The 18,642-nt window shown below is 39.8% G+C and overlaps 1 protein-coding gene across 3 annotated transcripts in view; it reads right to left on the minus strand.

Annotated features, from left to right (window-relative positions):
- Window positions 1-17,589, minus strand: part of FAM204A (family with sequence similarity 204 member A) — a 28,788-nt gene extending 11,199 nt beyond the window's left edge. The window contains exons 1-7 of one of the 3 annotated variants that reach the window (XM_031461847.2): window positions 17,515-17,576; window positions 16,976-17,196; window positions 11,635-11,876; window positions 10,874-10,961; window positions 10,705-10,735; window positions 10,411-10,510; window positions 3,491-3,580 (exon numbers count right to left, since the gene is read on the minus strand). In XM_031461847.2, coding sequence (XP_031317707.1) covers window positions 3,491-3,580; window positions 10,411-10,510; window positions 10,705-10,735; window positions 10,874-10,961; window positions 11,635-11,868 — 543 coding nt within the window. In that variant the 5' untranslated portion in view covers window positions 11,869-11,876; window positions 16,976-17,196; window positions 17,515-17,576. The other 2 variants (XM_010998940.3, XM_010998939.3) reach the window with 2 other exon arrangements.
- Between the last annotated feature and the right edge of the window lie 1,053 nt (window positions 17,590-18,642).

An 18,642-nucleotide genomic window follows, 5' to 3' on the forward strand; every position in this document is an offset into this window, starting at 1 on the left:
CTGGTTTGCCAGGTAAAGATGGGAAGTACAACCAAATAATGTGTTTTAAAGACCTAAAGTCATTTGGCAACCAGTTATTATAATAACAACTGTCTCAAGCAGGAAAACAATCAGCAATGAATGCTAGAACTAGTGGGTAAAGAAAAATGAGAAGAAGAGCATTTACACAGTCTCAAATCCTTTCCCATCTCTCCATGAGATATTTATTGATCACACAGGGAAGAACAGTAATAGTGTAGAGGAGAAACGTGAAGACACCACCTTAATCAAATAATCAAAGGAATATCATCAATAAATTGAACAAAAAGGTACCACATGCCCCCTGATAGGCTGCACGGAGAAGGACACAGCATCATTCCTGTGAAAAAATGCATAACCTGAATCTAATCATGAGGAAGCATCAGAGAAACCAAAATTGAGGGACATCCTACAAAATAACTGGCCCCTACTCCTCAAAAATACTAAGATCCTGAGAACGAAGACTGAAGAAACATTCCAGGTTAAAGAAGACTAAAAAGGCATGACAGCAAAATGCACTAGGACCAGGAAAAAGAAATTTTTCTTTTGCTATAAGGGAAATCAGTGAGACACTTGGCAAATCTAAATAAGGTATATAAACTAGAAAGAATGGCAAAGTAAATGTTACCTGTTAACATTCCAAATATCTGGGAGAAATAGAAAATCTTTTTACAAATTTTACAATTTTCTGCAAGTCTGAAATTATTTCAAAATAAAAAAATTTTTTTTTATCAAGTATGTTCAACTCTTAAAATTTTAGCATTACTAACTTTACCTAAAAGGAACACAGAGCCCACAGTAAAGCAAATGCTTCTTTCTGAATTCCCCTGGCCTCTGGGGTGGGGGTGGGGGGGGGAGGCAGTGCTAATAAATAGAAAAAAGACAGAAGGAAAAACAGCCGGCCACTGGTGGATCATGTGGAGCCCACATTTTCATGCCACAGACCAGGGCTTGCAGTACAAGGCAAAGATCTGAGGAAACTTATTGACCTAGGGCCTCTGGCTGAGTCACAGCCACCCTGTTATTTGGAAGAGATCACAGAATACACAACTCTTAGGTCTTCTGGACAAAGCAATGACAACAGGACATCAGTTTGTGGACTCCTATGATCCTTGAAAGAATAGTGAAGACACAGAAGCCAGAAGTGTTTCTGAAAACAATCAGGCAGCTATGCCCTAAGGCCCTGCTGGTTTTATTACATGTCTATCTTTAGCTTTCTTGGAACTATCTAGTCAACTCAGAGACCAGCCATGTGCTGGTGCTACCAACGTTTGCTGGAGAGAAAATAATAATACCCACAATTTTTAAAGGGATTCAAGACACGTGCTCAAACATATGGCACAACATGCATTTAAGTGGAGTACTCAAGAATCAGTTCTCTAAAAATGTTTGCTTCTGACCCAAATGAGGTGGATATTCAGAGAAGGCCACCAAAAGCTTCCACACTCCCTGTTTAGGTGTGACCTAGAGTGGTGATCACTGTTGCTGCCTTCTGTTCCTTTCAGCCCCTGAAAGCACCTTGACCCACTCTCACTCCCCCGTCATCATGTCCAACTGCGCCTACGTTTCCCCATCCTTGCAGCCGTATCGACCCCCGGAAGCCTCTCTCGGTCCCACAAGCATGCCTCACCATGCTCTGATATTTCATGGTCAACTCCTCAAAATCTAAAGAGCACATATACCACTGGCACAATTTACTACACTATGTGTACCTGCCAGCTGGCCAAGAAACTTGACCACCACGTCTAACAGCACTTCCTGGAAAAGTAAGTCCCAAGTGCCAAAAATGCCCACTTACTAACACAATGTAGTACATGCTGAGTTTGTTGAATAGAATTTTAAAGATGATCTTTCGCACATAACTGACTCGTAGGGATAAGGGCCCAGACACCTCTCAACCTGAAGAAGCTACTATAATAACCAAAAGCTAACAATGAAATCCTACTGAGTTTGTGGAACCATTCAACACTACCAAATTCACCTTATTAAAATGTAGTACCTGGATCTTCCTATTTGGAAAGAGTAATAAAATGCTATTATACTTGAGGAATGCTGTATTAGTGAAATCAAAATAGGCTACTTTAAAGATGAAATAGAGCAAACTGTCAAATTGAAAACACAAGAACATCATAAGCTTGGAAGGGAAAAGTGAATCTCAACACCACTCTCCTCTGCCCAAAAAAGCCAACATTAGAAAGTTTTTTAAAATCTCACTTTTTGAAAGGCCACATAACTGTCATTTATGTTGTTTCTTGCCTACATCCCAAACTCAAGCTCATAGCTTCATAACTTCCTTTAGATAAGCCATTAATAAACGCACATACATAAACATACCCATTATAAACAGCAGTATTTAATGTGACAATTGTTTCAAAAGGCTTAAGGGGAGAAAAGGATAATTTGTGAATTCCTAAGCCTCACTTCTGAACTTGTTTTCTCCCCCACATAAAAATATAAACCCCACAAGATACTTATGGCCAACAGCCAAAAAGAGAAAACAAACACGCCACCAGCCATCAGCGGTCGATTTTCTGACGTCTGAGGGTGGAAGAGTGGATTGGGGCTTCCACAGAAGAATTTACTGAAATACCAATTTCATCACTAATCTGTTTAGAAAAAAATGTTCACCTGCAGTTGAGTAAGAAAGAATAGTGCTCCCAGCCAACAGCTTACACAGATGACTGATGTCTTCTATGTAACTAAACATCATGGAGGAGTTTCAGTTTAAGAATAAGGCGGAGAAGGTAGGGATACACTAAAAATGAAAGCTATGAGAGAGCTTTCCTTCTAAAAAATAGGACAAAAAGGAATTACAAAACAACAACAGTAAAACATATGCCACCGTGAGCTCTTTATGTGTGACTCTGCCTAGTGACACCTGGCAGTGATTCTCAACTGAAGGAATATCCCTCCCAGAAGGTGCATGTGAAAATCTTCCGGATGCCTTGTGCACTTGGGAAAAGAATATTCAATATACCTATTAGTTATATATTATAGACTACAGGCTAAAAAAGGGCTGAAAACTCTTTAGGGCTGAGGGAGTTGCTTAGAATATGCAGTAAGAAAGCACTCTGGGGAGCAAGGGTTAGGAAAACCCTGAGAGATCTGACATTAGAACACACGGCTGCCCTCAGGGAGAGCTGAACTGAGTTAAAGATACAAATGGAAAAAGAAAGTTAGCCTTTTAATCATAACTGGCAAAAAGCTCTCTGAACCAGAGGAAATCCAGGGTTGAATACCAGTCATGGATTATTTCCATCATAAGATTCACACCAGGATAATTTAATGACATTAAAGACAAAAATAAAACCCAGCATTCTGAAATAAATGGCAGAATAAGAGAGAAGAAAATGGACAAGAAGGAAAATCTTGTATCAAATATCTGAATACTGAACTTACTTGTGATCATAAAAAGAATGTACATTTTAGAAAATCTGGAAACACAAATGTGTCATCAGTTTGACTGACTCACCTCTCGAGTAGCCAGCTGGTTGCTGAGTTCCTCAGCCTTCTCAATGTTCCACTCGTCCACAGCTTGGTCTATGCTCTTTTCAAGGCCAGACTAAAACAAGAGAAACCTAAAAGTTAGAGGCAGGAAAGAAAGGCAAACATTTGCTAGCAAAGACTACATCAGGGACCACACCGAACACATTACATACTTAGACCACTTAATTCTCACGATGACCGCACCTGGTGGTTGGTACCACTGTCATTTACTGATGAGAAGGCGGCCAGAGAAATTAAATGGTTTATTCAAGGTCAGATCCGTTCTTGAACTAATAAAAAAGAGACCCAAACCCAGATTTTTGTGACTCTAAGGACTAGGCTTTCCCTTCATAATGATACAATGTTAATGATGAAAGGGAGACATTACGGTATGCTCATTACGCAGTTCATCCTGGGCTTAGTACTGTAAGGAAGCTCACTAAATCCTTACAACAACTTGACGATCACCAAACAGACCAGGTAGGATACATCACACACTATGGAAAGATGCTTACTAAACTTAAACTGAGTTTCAGTTTGTGGAAATAGCTTTTACAGGCAATAAAAATTTTTAAAAAATAGTCTGTTACATGCTTCTTTTATCCTAACAATGGCTTATCCAGTGTATCTTCCACATTGACCAACTTAGCCCTCCTTAACCTAATAAAAGCAGCCCCGGGAATGTCTCTTCCATCATTGTACTGATTGATAATATAGTCAACTGAGATAAATTTTGCTCCCATGTAGCCCTTGTTGAAACAAGACTTTAAAAATGCCCACACGTAATTTGCCTAAAAAGATTACAGAAACAAAGAGGCTGTCCCTGATGTCTGTGTGGAGAAGACTGTTCCTTCTCACATCCCTCGTCCCACCCAAGGGCCTGAGAGGATGACTAGGCTACTTTTCCTTGCCCCCAACTGTAATTGAGATGATCACTCAACAGCCCCCCAGAGGCTCTGACCCAGGCCGCACTGCTCTTCTGTCCTTTTCCCATACTGGTCCTGTCATCATCCACCCATTTCCAGAAATGTGTCTTGTATTTCTGCAGAATTCTTCTCCTGATGGTCCAGTCAACACCCTGGACCCACTCTCCCAACATCCTACATCTTCAGCAACCTCTAACACCCATCCAGAATCTATACTCTAGGCAGGGACTGTCCATGTCTGTGCTCTGTGTAAAAGCTCAGGTCTGCAAATGAAGTCAGTCTACAAACTGAGCTCATGCCAGAATGCAAATCAAGTACATGCACAGGTTTGTCTAGCTGCCTTCTCTCAGGGGAGGAGGAGTTAGGGAAGAGGACAAGACAGTCTCAAAGAAGGAAGCAGTACACTGCGTCACATTCAGGTACAAGTCTTTTATCTCTTGGGAGACCAATACCTTGAATAGGCTTGCTTTAGGCCATGTAACAGCTTTACAATCTAGAATTCTCTCTAAACACAAGATTCTGCCCCTTCCACTTACCCCAAGTCTTCGAAGCCAGTGAACCTGCCCTGTCTTCACGTGGAATACCCTGCTCCAGCACCACCATATTTATTCTTACAGTCCTTTCAGCCCCTTTCTGGATTCCTCTATCCTCCCTCTCTTGCCTGCAACCCATGATTAATCTTTTCAAATTAGACTCTAGGCTAAAAGTTCTCAAAGTCTGGGTCTGGACCAGTAGCACCTGCACTACCTGGGAACTTGTTAGAGATGCGAAACTGAATCAGAAACTCTGGGAGTGGGACCCAGAAACCCAGTGATCCTAAACAGGCTAAAGTTTGAGAAGCATGGACCTAAGCAGTACCTTCAGCTTCCTCCAGCATCACATCTCGTTTTGGCTGTTCCCAGCCATTCGTTTCCACCGCTTTAACATCCAGGTGTCCCAGCAAAGTCAGAGAAAACTGAATGACTCAATTCATCAGCTTTACTAAACGCTGTTTTCAAACTCAGCTGGGTGGGCTCTCAATTCTGCCCTTGAAAGTTCCCATATTCCTTTAAGAAGTTGTTCCATGTCTTTTCCATTTTCTCATATACCCTCAGCCCTACCTCCTTCCTTTTCAGCAGATTCTAACTCTTCTTCCTGCTTCATAGGAGGCTGAGGCAGGGGAAGGAAGGAAGGAAAGAGAATAAGCAAGAGTAGGTATGCCTTTTCTATAATCTTCCTCTCACCCATATGCACATCCAAACTCTCTGCTTCCATGAAAAGATATTAACATTCCAAATACTTTCAAAATGTTTACATTAGTATTTAAAAAAATATCCTTAAGTAAAACACTTCCATCACTTTAAGACCAAAAGTTAATAACAGTTTACAAAAGAACATGGTTGTTGAGGTCAGACCTGGGTTCAAATTCCAGCTCCTCTACTGACTGGTCAAGAACCTGAGTGAGATCCCAAACCTCTACAGGCTACGGCTATCTCACCTGTAAAATGAAAATACTGCCACATTCTTTGCTAGGTTATGGTAAAGGTTGGAAAAAAAAAAAAACAAGTAACATGCCTAGTAAAGTTCTTAGAACGTCATTAGTCATTCAGTAAATAAATTACTCATATTATTAAACTTATCAGGATAACATTAAGACAAAGAGAAGGTTCAGCTCTATTTAACTACAGACCCCATATCATTTGTCAAGGGCTCAGACCCAAGTATATGACCCCAGAATTCAATGTTGAGTCAGTAAGTTATCTCATGAAATAAGATTTGAGTTTTAAAGCTTTTTAAAAGTCTTACATTGGACCGCAGGGGAAAAAAAATAGGTAATTTCTCCATAAAGGAGGAAGAAAAAAAGAATTAAGCATTAAGTGTTGTGATCTTTACATATAAATCACGCCAACTTAAGTTATTTGAATCAGGTAAGTAAAAACTAAATTGGGCTATTACCTCAGAAAAATCTAGATTTGGGACCAAAATGGCTTGGGTTAAAATCTCATTTTACTTTTCACCTGCTCTGTTTTCTTAGCTAAGTCATGCTGGGTTTCAGTCCTTCACCTGTATTATGAGACTAGTATTGGGGATCACATAAGGATCAAGAGAGGAAGCTTTGCAAACTGATACCAGGGGAACATCGGGGCACCTCTACAACTCTCCCCCCACCACCCACCCTGCTCCCTCCCACTCAAGGCAGCCAGCCTGTGGTCTGTGTATTGGTGCTCCATGTAAGATTCTAGTAAGAAAAAGTATTCTGCTAAAAAAATAAGTTTGAAAAAAGCCACACTTTACAACAGCAGTTTCTTCTCATAAATAACTAAAAAAAGATTATCAAAGACATTGTACGATTACTCTAAAAATTATTAGAAGAACCTCTGGTTTTTCTTGCCAGAAAGTATCCATTAAGTACACATAAAACTACTTCCAAAAGTGACTGCTGACTAATCAAATTGATTCAACTAAAGAACACCTGAAACATTTATAATGAAATTAATGAGTAAAATTTATTCCAGAAAAATTCCCACACAGATTCAAAATAATTATGATTACAGAATTATTGGTAAGTCCCAGAACTGCTGCCAGAAACACAATTAGAGCTGTATTTAATACAAAGAACACTTTAAAACAGCTTTAGATATGAGGAAGATTACATTTTAAAAATATAAGCCTCTCTGCATTGTCAGGGAAGCAGGTGACAGCAGTGCTGGAAACACACATCCTTGTTTTGAGCAACAGTTTTAGCTTGGCAGTGTTCCAAGGCAGGGGTGTGGATGGGGGGAGAAGAAAGAAAAAAAAAAGAAAAAGAACAAAAAAGGAAAAGGACCACATGATACACACAAGATTAAGAAGTTTGTTCTGTTTTACCGATCTTGAGATTTGAGTGATTGAGTAAATATGGACTAAAAAAGTGTCCCTGAGGTTTGGTAACAGATCAGCCTCTGCTCCAGAGAAATAAAATAACAGACCAGAAATCCATGCTAGTTTTGTCCAAACTGCATCATGGATTTTCAGGATCCTTTCTAGATTTCTTGAGCAGTAGCTATTATCTGCTGGACTTCAACTTATTCTTAGCTTTTACCTTGGTGCCTCCAATGTGGACATTCTTCAATGTCTGTTTACTCTGTCGGATTCACAGTAGAAATTTTCAACATGACAGCAGCAGAGGTGTATGTAAAACAGTGTCCCAAACCAAAGAACGAGTGTGAACCTGCTGGCTGCAATTGTGCTGAACTACCAAGAGAATATGAAATAATCTGGTGTGTCACCAAATCCTTCCTTTCCTCTTGTGCGTACACTTACTTACAGAATAGTAAATGTTGGGAACATCCTGAGCAGACACAAGCCTGTCCTGTTTAGAGGATGCCATGACTTTCTAAGTCAAATGTCATTCATTGAGAGGAATGCCTACCGTTAAGGAAATTCAAACTCATAAAACAGATCAATGGGTGATTACAAAAGCATTTATAGTGGTCTTCCCTGTTTTTTTAAAAGGTGTTGACTTAAAATTTTTTTCTAGAGTACATCAAATGTACAATGTGAAACAGAACACTAGTTCCTAAAACAGTTCTTTAAAAGATCCTGCACAAGGAATCCTAGTATCCTTCACAAATTCCACATCTTAGATAATGATAGGTTAGCCATATCTTGCCAGGATCAGGAAGGTACAATTTCACATATGTAGGGTAATAATAATGTTCTAAAATAAATAGACTGTAAAAAATACTCCCTACATTTCTACCTTTTGGAAAGGCTAAAAATTGAATTTCACGGCTTTAACTTCCCTAGGAAATAATTTAGACATTCCAAAGCCAACATAGTTATGAGAAAACATTACAAATATTATCAATAATTGAAAATCAAAGACCACTTAATTCACAGGTAAAACTGTAAAAAATATTTCCTATGAGAACCAATATTTAACCATTCCTTTCCTCAGAAGAATAATCTAGCCAGCGGTTGGAACTCCAAAGCAGGCCAGAGATGGCCTGTGGACCCCTGCTGTCAGCATGAGCCTCCTCCCTCAGGCTTCAGAACAGGTGTGCTGCAGTCAAGAGCATCCTTCTCGCAAGAGCCTCCTCCCAGCCCACCAGGTTCACAAGGGGCAAGAGCACGGTGCTCCCATTTTAAAATGCTCACCAGCCCCTGTGGCAGTGAAGCTGGGGACTGAGAATGGTGTAATAAAGCCCGGGTTTTAGTTTCAACCTCTACCAGGGATCTTCCTTTGTAAGAAACTGAGCATTTCTGCACCTGCTTGAACATCTGTAAAAAGGAGATTGCTCAGCAGCTGTAATCAGTTGCAGCAGAGAGTGATCCTGGTTCCAATTCTCCAGTGTTCTAGGGACTAGGTGACAAGAATTCTTGGCAAAATTGGAATCCAAAGGTTCACACGCAAAATTCTGTTGTGGCAGCTCTTTAATGCATGTGCCCTCAATGACACAATACCACCCAACGATGGGTTTAAAATCGGAGGTTTTTCACAAGAACAATTAATCAGAAAATGGTAACGATTCCTACGCACTCAGTAGTGTACAGCAATGATCCTGTCACACATGCAGGATACAGTATTCTTGGGCTTCAACCAGCAGGCCTCTGTGCCTCTGTCCCTACGCCCAGAGCTCAGGCTTCATGCCCTTGAATTCTGTCAACATTCCCCTTTGTGTATCTCTAAGTGACTCACTTATTCAAGCTGCTACTAAGTATTCATTCACTTCATCTACAGACTGACAACTCCCAAACATACATCTCAAGCTCAGACTCCAATCCAAGCCCCGGCCTCATTTTACCAAGTCTGTTTATTCCTGCCTGCTACTGCCCGTGCCCCTGAACGAACTTTGCACAGGCCCACTCCAAATCTTTGCTTCTCCAAAGCTTTCCCGTCTGTGACTATTCACACCGCTGCTTAAGGTAAACTGTGAATGGCTCCCTCCCCTCCTCATGCCCCCACACCTCCCCGCCACCTCACAAGCAATCCAGAGGCAAATACTGGAGATTCCACTCCTGCAGCATGCCTCAGATCCATCCGCTTTATACCCTCAGCAGCACCATTCTCGTTCAAGCCACCATCATCTCAGGCCTAGAAGAGTCTCTGCTCTTAACTGTTCTCTTCTCCTCTACTTTTGCTGCCCCAAGGTCCATTCTCCACATAAGATGCAATCTTTTAAAACATAACTTAGATCATGTCACTCCCTTAAGACTCTTGAATGACTCAACTGCATTGTGACTAAAACCCAGTTCCTTACTGTGTCCTTTTAAGGTCCTACAAAGTTTGGTCCCTTGCTGCCTGCCTGCCTCTCCAATCTGACCTTAGGCCACACACCCTCCTCCTCGCTGACTCCATTCCAGCCGGGCTGACATTCTTACAGTTACTCAAATGGCCCACGACGGTTATTACCTCTACACTGGCATTCTTTAGATAGACAGCTCCCTCCTATCCTTCAGGTCCCTGTGAGATGGCATCTTCTAAGGGAGGCCTTCCCAGCTAAAGCGGGGCCTCCATTTTAATTTCTTCACAGTACCTTCCTTGTTCATTTGCTTCTTAACAATTTTCTTAATGATTTGTAACTATATCTATTAGTTTACGTAGCATCTTGCACACATTAACTTTTTCACCAAACAAACTAATGAGGAGATATATCTTAGGCAAGGCTAACTACAAACACTTCCTACTGGCTAATATAAGATGCAAAAAAGATCTTCCAGATATTAACTACTATACATTTTAAAAAAAGATAAAAAACAAATCTATTCTATATAGCACATGGAAGTATATTCAATATCTTGTAATAACCTTTAATGAAAAAGAGTATGAAATCAAATGTGTGTGTGCACATATATATACATATATACACATATATATACATATATACACACATATATATACATATATACGGCTGGAACATTGTGCTGTGCACCAGAAATTGACACACTGTAACTGACTGTACTTCAATTTAAAAAATAATAATAAAAGAATTTTAAAACAACCAAAACAAGACCTTACCTTTTCGATTTTTTTCTTTTTCACAGGGGGGTCAAACCTATCATTGACTCCAAAATACTGAGTAAGCTCCTTCAACTGGGTTTCACTTGAGGACTGTTCACTGAAGGAAGACAGATAATAACTTACGTTTTACACAAAAAGTACTTATTTTTACTTTTACTGTTTTTGTTTTTAATTGGTTACTACAATTGCATCATAACAACTAGTTTCAAATTTCAGAGGTAAGAAGTTCACCTATTTGTACAAGTTCTACAACACTGTCTAAAACAGAAAGAGATTTTAAATTCCACTTACCTACGAGATTCTTCTTCATTCTTCAATTTACCTGAAAAGAAAACCACAAATTGTCAATACCTAAGTATTTGGGTATTTCAAAATTCCATTTATTAAAAACTGTTGAGCTCAACTGGTCGCAACTTAACATTAGCAATAATGACAATTAACCTGAATTAAAACAAAACACCTTTTCTGGAGCGTTTTCTTTTTTTCCTTCTGGATCCCGAGGTTGAGATTTTCTGTTCAGAACGTTTTTTATGCAATTCTTGAAATTTCTATATAAAAGTAAAAAAAAAAAAAAAAAAGAAAAAGAAAAAGAGAAGTATATATGTTTTGAAACAAAGCATACATTCAAAAAATAACACAATGTAATAAAAATTATATTCTAATATTTATAAAAATAAAAATTTAATTAAAGTAGTTCAGTTCTTCTTGAAATACCCTATTGTCTGAGACTCACAACCTGAGTTTTTAGCTTCATTTATTTCTAAATAAGTCAATCTCATAATATAAGAGTAAAATTCAATAACTCATATAGACAACAAAGAGATTAAGACAGAAACTCTTCTTGTATTATGTTAGGCCAAGTAGCTAATCCTACTAAGTTTTTTTTTCCTTCCTCTTTTTTCTATAAAAAACAAAACAAAAATGAAAGGAAGTATCTGAGCGCCACAGACCCACAGAGTAATAAAGGTATTGTGAGTCAATCCTCCCTACCTATCACTTCCCCAAATCACAAACATTCTGCCCATGGCAGAGACACACACACACAGGACTAGGCACACACACACACAAGCGCAGGCGTTAATAAGAACACACCAGGGGGTAGGGGTATAGCTCAGCTGGTGGAGCACATACTGAGCATGCACTCGGTACTTGGTTCAATTCCCAGAACCTCCATTTGAAAAAGAAAAATGAATAAATAAGAACACATCAGAGAAAACCTACATTCCACATATTTAGGGGAATTCCAGAGGGACACTCTTCATATGCATTCACATTTGCCTCTGCTTCAGCTTTCGGTCCATCGGTAGGGGTATCTGAGGTCTCCGTTTCTGTAACGGTCCCATCTTCTCTATCTTCCTGTAAGTTATGGCCAGAGCTCTCTGATGCGGCTTCATCATCAGAATCCAACTCAACATCACTTTCATTTAGGCCAGGAGGTAGCAGCCCACTCCACATCTTTTCTTCTAAAGGGAAAAAGATGAATTAAGACATATAAAGTAGACATGGAAAGAAGTTTAAAGCCATTAAAAGATACCCCAGGAATCTAGTAATTTATACCAATGGTTTGGGAACAGTCTAAATTTTTTTTTTATTGGTATAAAGTAGAATGTACCCTCCATATTAAAATAACTTAAATCTTTTGCGTGTATAAATTTTTTAAAAAGTGTAAAGCAGTTTAAACAAGTTTGTTATAAGACACACTTACAGATGAATGACTTCAAGGCAACAGAACCTTGATTCTCTAATATATGTTGATTCTCTAATATATGGATAATTTTGTCCCCAAAAAAGAAATTCAGTAAAAGCATTCATTGCTCAAGAATATTAAGAGCCTAACAATTTTAGGCTGCAGGTAATTTAACAATTATTATACTATATTTCAAGACATAACAATCATAGAAGAAAATAAAATTGAATGTTCCACCTGTATTTGAATGTATAAAACTTTAGGGGACTTAACTAATTGTCTAAGGAATAGACAATTATTCAAAAGAAAATTTTTAAGCTGTGCAAGCAGTTTGAGAAAAGTATGGTGATAAAAAGGACGTCCTAGTTTTACATTCTATACTGCTTGCTAACATAATACTAAATGCAGTGTAATCCTAACAATTTAATTTAAATGTACAGCTTTTTAATATAACAATATTGTATTTGGGAAACAAGTTAAAGTTCAGGATAATTTTTGTTGTTAGTTATACAGCCCACTGGTAGAGAGAACCATTAACTATTGTTAAGTCTAATAAAAATGACTTTTAAAAATTGAGGTTGTAATTATGATTCAAAAGATGCCTAGGATAGAGAAGGTGGTTGTACTGTGCATGATTTACTACCAACTTGAAGGAATAAAATGGAAGGCTGGAAGTCTTTCTTGCTGAGTTTTCTGCCCCCTATTGTGTTAACCTAGTAAGAAAGCCACCGGCATTGTCTCCGCCGGATTCCGCATCACTCTGAAAAAGATTCCTGACAACTTTTAAGACCGTCCTCCCAGGTCGAAAGAAACTGGCGCTTACTCTTCACAGTTTTGGTCCAGCTTATCGGCTGCTAGCTCTCTGAAACATCCTCACCAAAACACTCTCTTGGCTTTTTAAGAGGAAGGGCTCTGACATCTAACTGCTCCAATTGTAATTCTGACCCCACTATATTCTAGTGCTATGAGGGAAGCACTTTAACACCTCTGACCCTCAGTTTTTACATCTGTAATACTGGGATAATTACACTGCACACAGGGTTATTCTGAGGATGCAATGAGATAAGCTACCAAAACACTCAACAGTGTTTAGGAGGTTCTGCAGACCCAATCAACACCAAGTTTTTCTTGCCTATTATTTCTGCAGCCACGTACTGCATTTTTATCATTTCTATTATGGGTGGCAGCATTCAAAAGGTCGTTTTGAGGTTTCTAGTGTTTGAGGTTCATTCACTTAGCAACTGATACAAATCATTTACTTCCCCGATTTCCACAGTCTGACATGAAGTTTCTATAAAAATGTTGGTTGTTTCTGAATGGAACAATAAAATCAGAAGCAAATTACCAGAAAGATAATGGAACCTAAGCTTCAAGGCTTTTTTTTGCACAGGTCCTTTCAAAGTGCTATACCTAATTGTCTATTTAGAATCTGTATTTCTTTCTTTCAAATTACATAAACTCCAAGCCCCATAAAACCTGGACACATCCCTAAATCTGGCCTGAGGATTTAAAAAGTAGGAATGGAGGTAATCTCGCGATACTCTGCGAGCCCAAAGGACATCGTATAAAATATGCCAATATTGAAAAACAGATGTTGAGCTAGTAAAAAAATACTGTTCTAAGAAGCGGGGGTCGGGGGAGTGATAATAAGTTTCATCATGACTCTGCCACTGGCATATAACACACCTTAGGCTCACCCTCCATTTCAGGACTTAGGGACAGTAACAAATTTCAGAGTTAGCTTTCTTAGCATAATTGGGGTTCTATGTTTGAACCCACTGTTTCTTTCCCCTGTCCATTGCATCTTTGACATGCCCCCTGTGTGCCTGGCCCTCTTCAAGACATACAGCAGTATACACAACAGGCAAAAATGCCTAATCTCATAGAACCAACATGTTACACAAACGGCAAGCTTCTGTCCATTAGGAGCCAAGTACCATTCAGCCTAGACTTCAGCTGTGGGTGCTCAAAGGGGATGTGCCTCTCAAAATTATCTATTTTTAGTTCTTGCTGATGTGCCATTAAGAACTATCCTCAGGATGTCACTGGATGGTATTATCATTTCTTGTGTGCACCCACAGGGAGAAAAAAACTAAACCAACTTTTAAAAAGTGGACTCTATGTCCAAATCCATAAAACAAGGCAAAGTTGTAATCAGGTGTGTTTCTGAACTTAACTCCTAAACATCTTTAAAGTGATATGCCAGTCTCCTGTGACCATAACATACGCACGCGCACACACACACACACAAACACTAGGGCAATTTGGTGGCCACTGAGGACCCTGCAAAGTGAACCTGCCCACCTGAGCAGCAGCTCACCTATAAATCACCTATAAGCCAATATGCAGTGGCTGCTCTGTGACTTGCTTTGGGCTTACATTTGACAACACTGCCTTTCTGTTCACAGCATGTACATGTCCTTCGTGCATTTCCAACTGTACTACGGTACCAACTGGTCCTATGTTAGGCCTCCTGCTACTTCTGTTTTGGTTGCTCTGGATTATGATTCTCTAGTTCTTTGAAATGTCTCTAATTCTTTGCTTTTCAGAGTGTATTCATTTTAAAGCAGATCACTCCAAATTACCCTTCAAATGCAAAAATTACTCAGCAACTCTCAAGAGACGTGCTATACCTGAGAACAAGAAACTTAAGTTTTTAGTGTAGATTATAGCCAAGTCTACAGTACATATTAATATGTAAGCTTTCATGTCTTTAGCCTGTAAGTCAAATTTTTTAATTTAATCATTTTAGCCCCGAAGAAAGCGTAATTCAGAATCTCTTTTTTCTCTATGGTTTTGAATGTCAGCTTCTTCATTTCATATACTCTCTGCCTCTGGAGTGAAGTTTTTTTTCCATTCCACTATTATTCTACAAAATAAAATTCTGTGTATACTACACAGAGCACTTCTTTAGTACAGGGCTGATACAATTTACAATGAACAAAAAATATTTCTGTATCATTTTAGTCTGAATGGCTGGGTTTTTTTCTGCCCTTGGAAACCACACACAGTCACCACTCAGCACACCTGGGCAAGGCATCTAGAACATGACACAGCTCAGCAGTCCCTCATCTAAGGGTTTTCAAAAGTTTTATGAGGACAGTAATGGAGGTCTCTAAGCTAATTTCAATATTCAAAAAGCCCAATATACTTTATTTGCCCTCAAACAATACCGTCCACCTTTAAGTCAGGAGACTTAAATCAATGAAACATTCTTCTTCACCACATAGTCATTCATCAGAGGCTCTAACTGGTTGCTATAGACTTGATTTTCATTCAAAAACAAAAACAAAAGCTAATGAATATAGTTTAGTAGACACAATCTTTCAAAATACAGCATCCATGAAGGTATCAAATTATAATAAAAGGGGTTCTAGGTTGTGGAAGGATTGGGAACCAGATGGTATAGTAGGAAAACAAACAAACAAAAAAACACTGTTTTGAAAGTCAAAAGATAGGTTTCTAGTCCTGAACAACCTAATTGTGGGTAAACCACTGCATCAATCTTACGCTATAACATGAAGGGTTTGACCAGATAGCTGAGATGTCTTGCGGCTCTAAAATTTTTCTTTATGGATCTCAATATTATATGTGCTCAAATGCCCAGAATCACCTCATTCTCTGCTGTAACACTCCACCCTCTCAGACACAACACTGATTAAACCCCAATACCCCAGAAGATAAAGTTTCTCTCCTAACCTCGCCACCACAGCCATGATTGCTAGTTTTCAGCAAGACTGCATTTCAGAGAGGACACCTAAAAGATGCTCAAGAGAAAGGGAAGGAAATTCCAATTATGACAAAAAAAAAACAAAACCAGAAAGAAAAACAAAGCGGGTCATAGCTGTATGTGACATACAATGTGACAGGCACTGTTTTACCCTTAATCCTCAAACCACCCTTCCACTAGGCAATATTATCTAAACTCCCTTTACAGATGAGGGAATTGACTCACCTAATGCATTGTGAGCCACTTAAATTACAAAAACAGAACTCTATAGCTTCAAATTATAACTTTTGGAGGGCAGAGTTTAAGTATTAATATATTCCTGGAGACAAAGATTTGATAGTGGGTCTGAAGAATGTCTCCAGCCTGCAATTCTGTTTAAAATTTGACTCAGAAGAATTTTTTTCTTTTTTTTTTTTAAGGGCAGAAAGCTATGTAAAATACTATACTAAACTGCATACATCAAACTCACTTTCAGAGGTTCTCGGGTATTTATACTTAGGTAATAATGTCACATTTTCTAGAACTCCAGGCAACTGTTTACATCCAAAACCTAATCTGAGCGGTTTAGCGGGTAAATGTCCCCTGCCTCTAATATTCCAGAATTTCGATTCCATTTTTACTAAATGAAGCTGTCTGACTTCCTAAATTTTGTATTCAATTAGAAATAATCACAGAAATCTGAACCTTGTCTGACCTGAATTTAATCTTACTTGTATGACAATCATAAACCACCATCCATCAATCTGAAGACCGTGTTAAATAATTCACACAATAATCAGTTTCTATGGCTGGGAATTAGTTATTTAACTTAAATACTTTTAAGTTTGTTATCATCAACATTAGTGTAAATGTCCTATTCACTTTTATAAAATAAATGTGCTCCCTTTTCTCAAAAAGGTAGAGAAAGGACAACTAAATCACAGGCCTGACTTCGGATTTAAGTTACCAATCCGTTTACCCACATAAATCAGCAATTTGGCAGGATTTTGCACGTATGCATGTGTTTTAATTAAAGAGAGTGTTTTGTTTAGTCAAGGGCTAGAAAACACTTCCCCAGACTCAAGACCCTGCATGGAAAGCGTCACAGGTAGCCAATAACATTTGGAGGCTCATTTTCAATAGTACGCCGCGGTGAGAATACTTACAGGGTTCAAGACTGCAGGAGCGTGGCTCTAGAAAGGTACACGTTTTCCTGCTTGGGTGCACAACCCGGCACTCCGCAGGCTCTCTGGAAGCAGGGTCACACTCCGATCCCCAAACGGGAAGAATCCCCTCCCGGCACGGAACTAAGCGCCGCAGGTTCTGATGTAGGATGTCGAGCTTGCTGACACTCCCATCAATTGCAGCTCTTTTCCGGGTACAGCAACTGTAAACAGGAGTCTGTTTCCCGGCTCGAAAGCCTCCTCAACCCCTGTCAGTCTGGCTGGGGTGAGACGGAGAACCCCTCGCCCACCAAGAGGCTGGGGAAGGCTCTGCGACGCCCTGTCCGAGCAAAGAGGACGCCAGCTCCTCCGACACTCCCGCGGGCCCGACCGAAGGCGCTGCGGGCTCGGCCGAGAGGCTGTGAGGCCGCCCACGCCGGCTCCCTCGCTCCCCGCACCCGGCCTTCCCAGCTCTGTCACGCCTGAGCCCGGGCCGGCCAGGAACCAGCCCCGCAACCAGCCCCGCAACCAGCCCTACTCACCCGTCGGGAGCCGGCCGCTCGGCAGCCATTTTAAGACCCACCAACATCGCGCTTTCTCATTGGCTCCGGCATCTCAGCCAATGGGCTGGGGCCGTTCTGGCCTGTGGTCGCCATGGCAACCGGCCGCGCTTAGCTCTCTTTTCAAATTGATTTAAAGGGGGTGATCCGTCTCTATTTCTTTTCTTCCTGCTTTTCTTTCGCCGTTTCCCCCTTTCTTCTAGACGTTTTTTAAGACTTTGTTCTTTCTCCATCCCCTGTCGTACCCCGGTGCCCCTGTTAAGGAAAGTGCTCACTTAGACCTTGAACTGAGTTCATTCCCCCAAGAAGAGAGAATCCTTGCAGAAGCTCTCTAGACCCTTCTGGGAACCTTTCCATTCATCCATCCTTTCCCCCTCGTCCCCTTCCTTACTTGTTTTTTGTTTGTTTGTTTGTTTGTTTTGTTTGTTTTGTTTTCCTTCTTTCTTTCTGGACATATTTATGGAGCAGGCACCCTGCCAGCCTCTGTTTAGAACAAAATGGTCCGGACTCCTGCTCTCGGGGTGCTTACCATCTGGTGATGGTGGCGTCTGCTTCAGTGACCAGCTGTGTGGCCTTCGCCAAAAGCTCATTGAGTTCCTTTTCCGTAGCAGCCACTGGTTTAGGCTCTGAGAATGGGCTTCAGGGAACATAAAAAATAAGCAAGGAAAAAAAATAAAATCTCTATGAGGAAAATGAAACAGAATAATATGACCGTGATGAAAGGAGGGCTATTTTAGAAATGCTTCCGTTTTCTAAAATAGCGTTTTGTAATAATAAGAATACATCCCTATTTTCCACAATTATTTAACAAAATATACATAAACTCTTTAAGGCGTTGTCTGTCCCACAGTAATTTTCAATCTTTCAGCTCTTTGTTGTTATTGTCAGTTTTATCAATAATGCCTTTCTTTGATGCATTCTAAAAATGTGTTTAAAAAATGTGTATTGCACTCAATAATACATCATGATTTAGTATAAACAGATGTTTAAGTGTATTACTTAACTATCCACCACTTCACCCCCATCTGTCTCCCAGGAGGTGTGCCCAGTGTATGGAGCAGTTTTCTATGACCCCAGAATCATAGCAAAACCAGGGTTAGGTTGACAGGG

This window comes from Camelus dromedarius, chromosome 8, assembly GCF_036321535.1.
Source record: "Camelus dromedarius isolate mCamDro1 chromosome 8, mCamDro1.pat, whole genome shotgun sequence".
NCBI classification, from domain to species: domain Eukaryota; kingdom Metazoa; phylum Chordata; class Mammalia; order Artiodactyla; family Camelidae; genus Camelus; species Camelus dromedarius.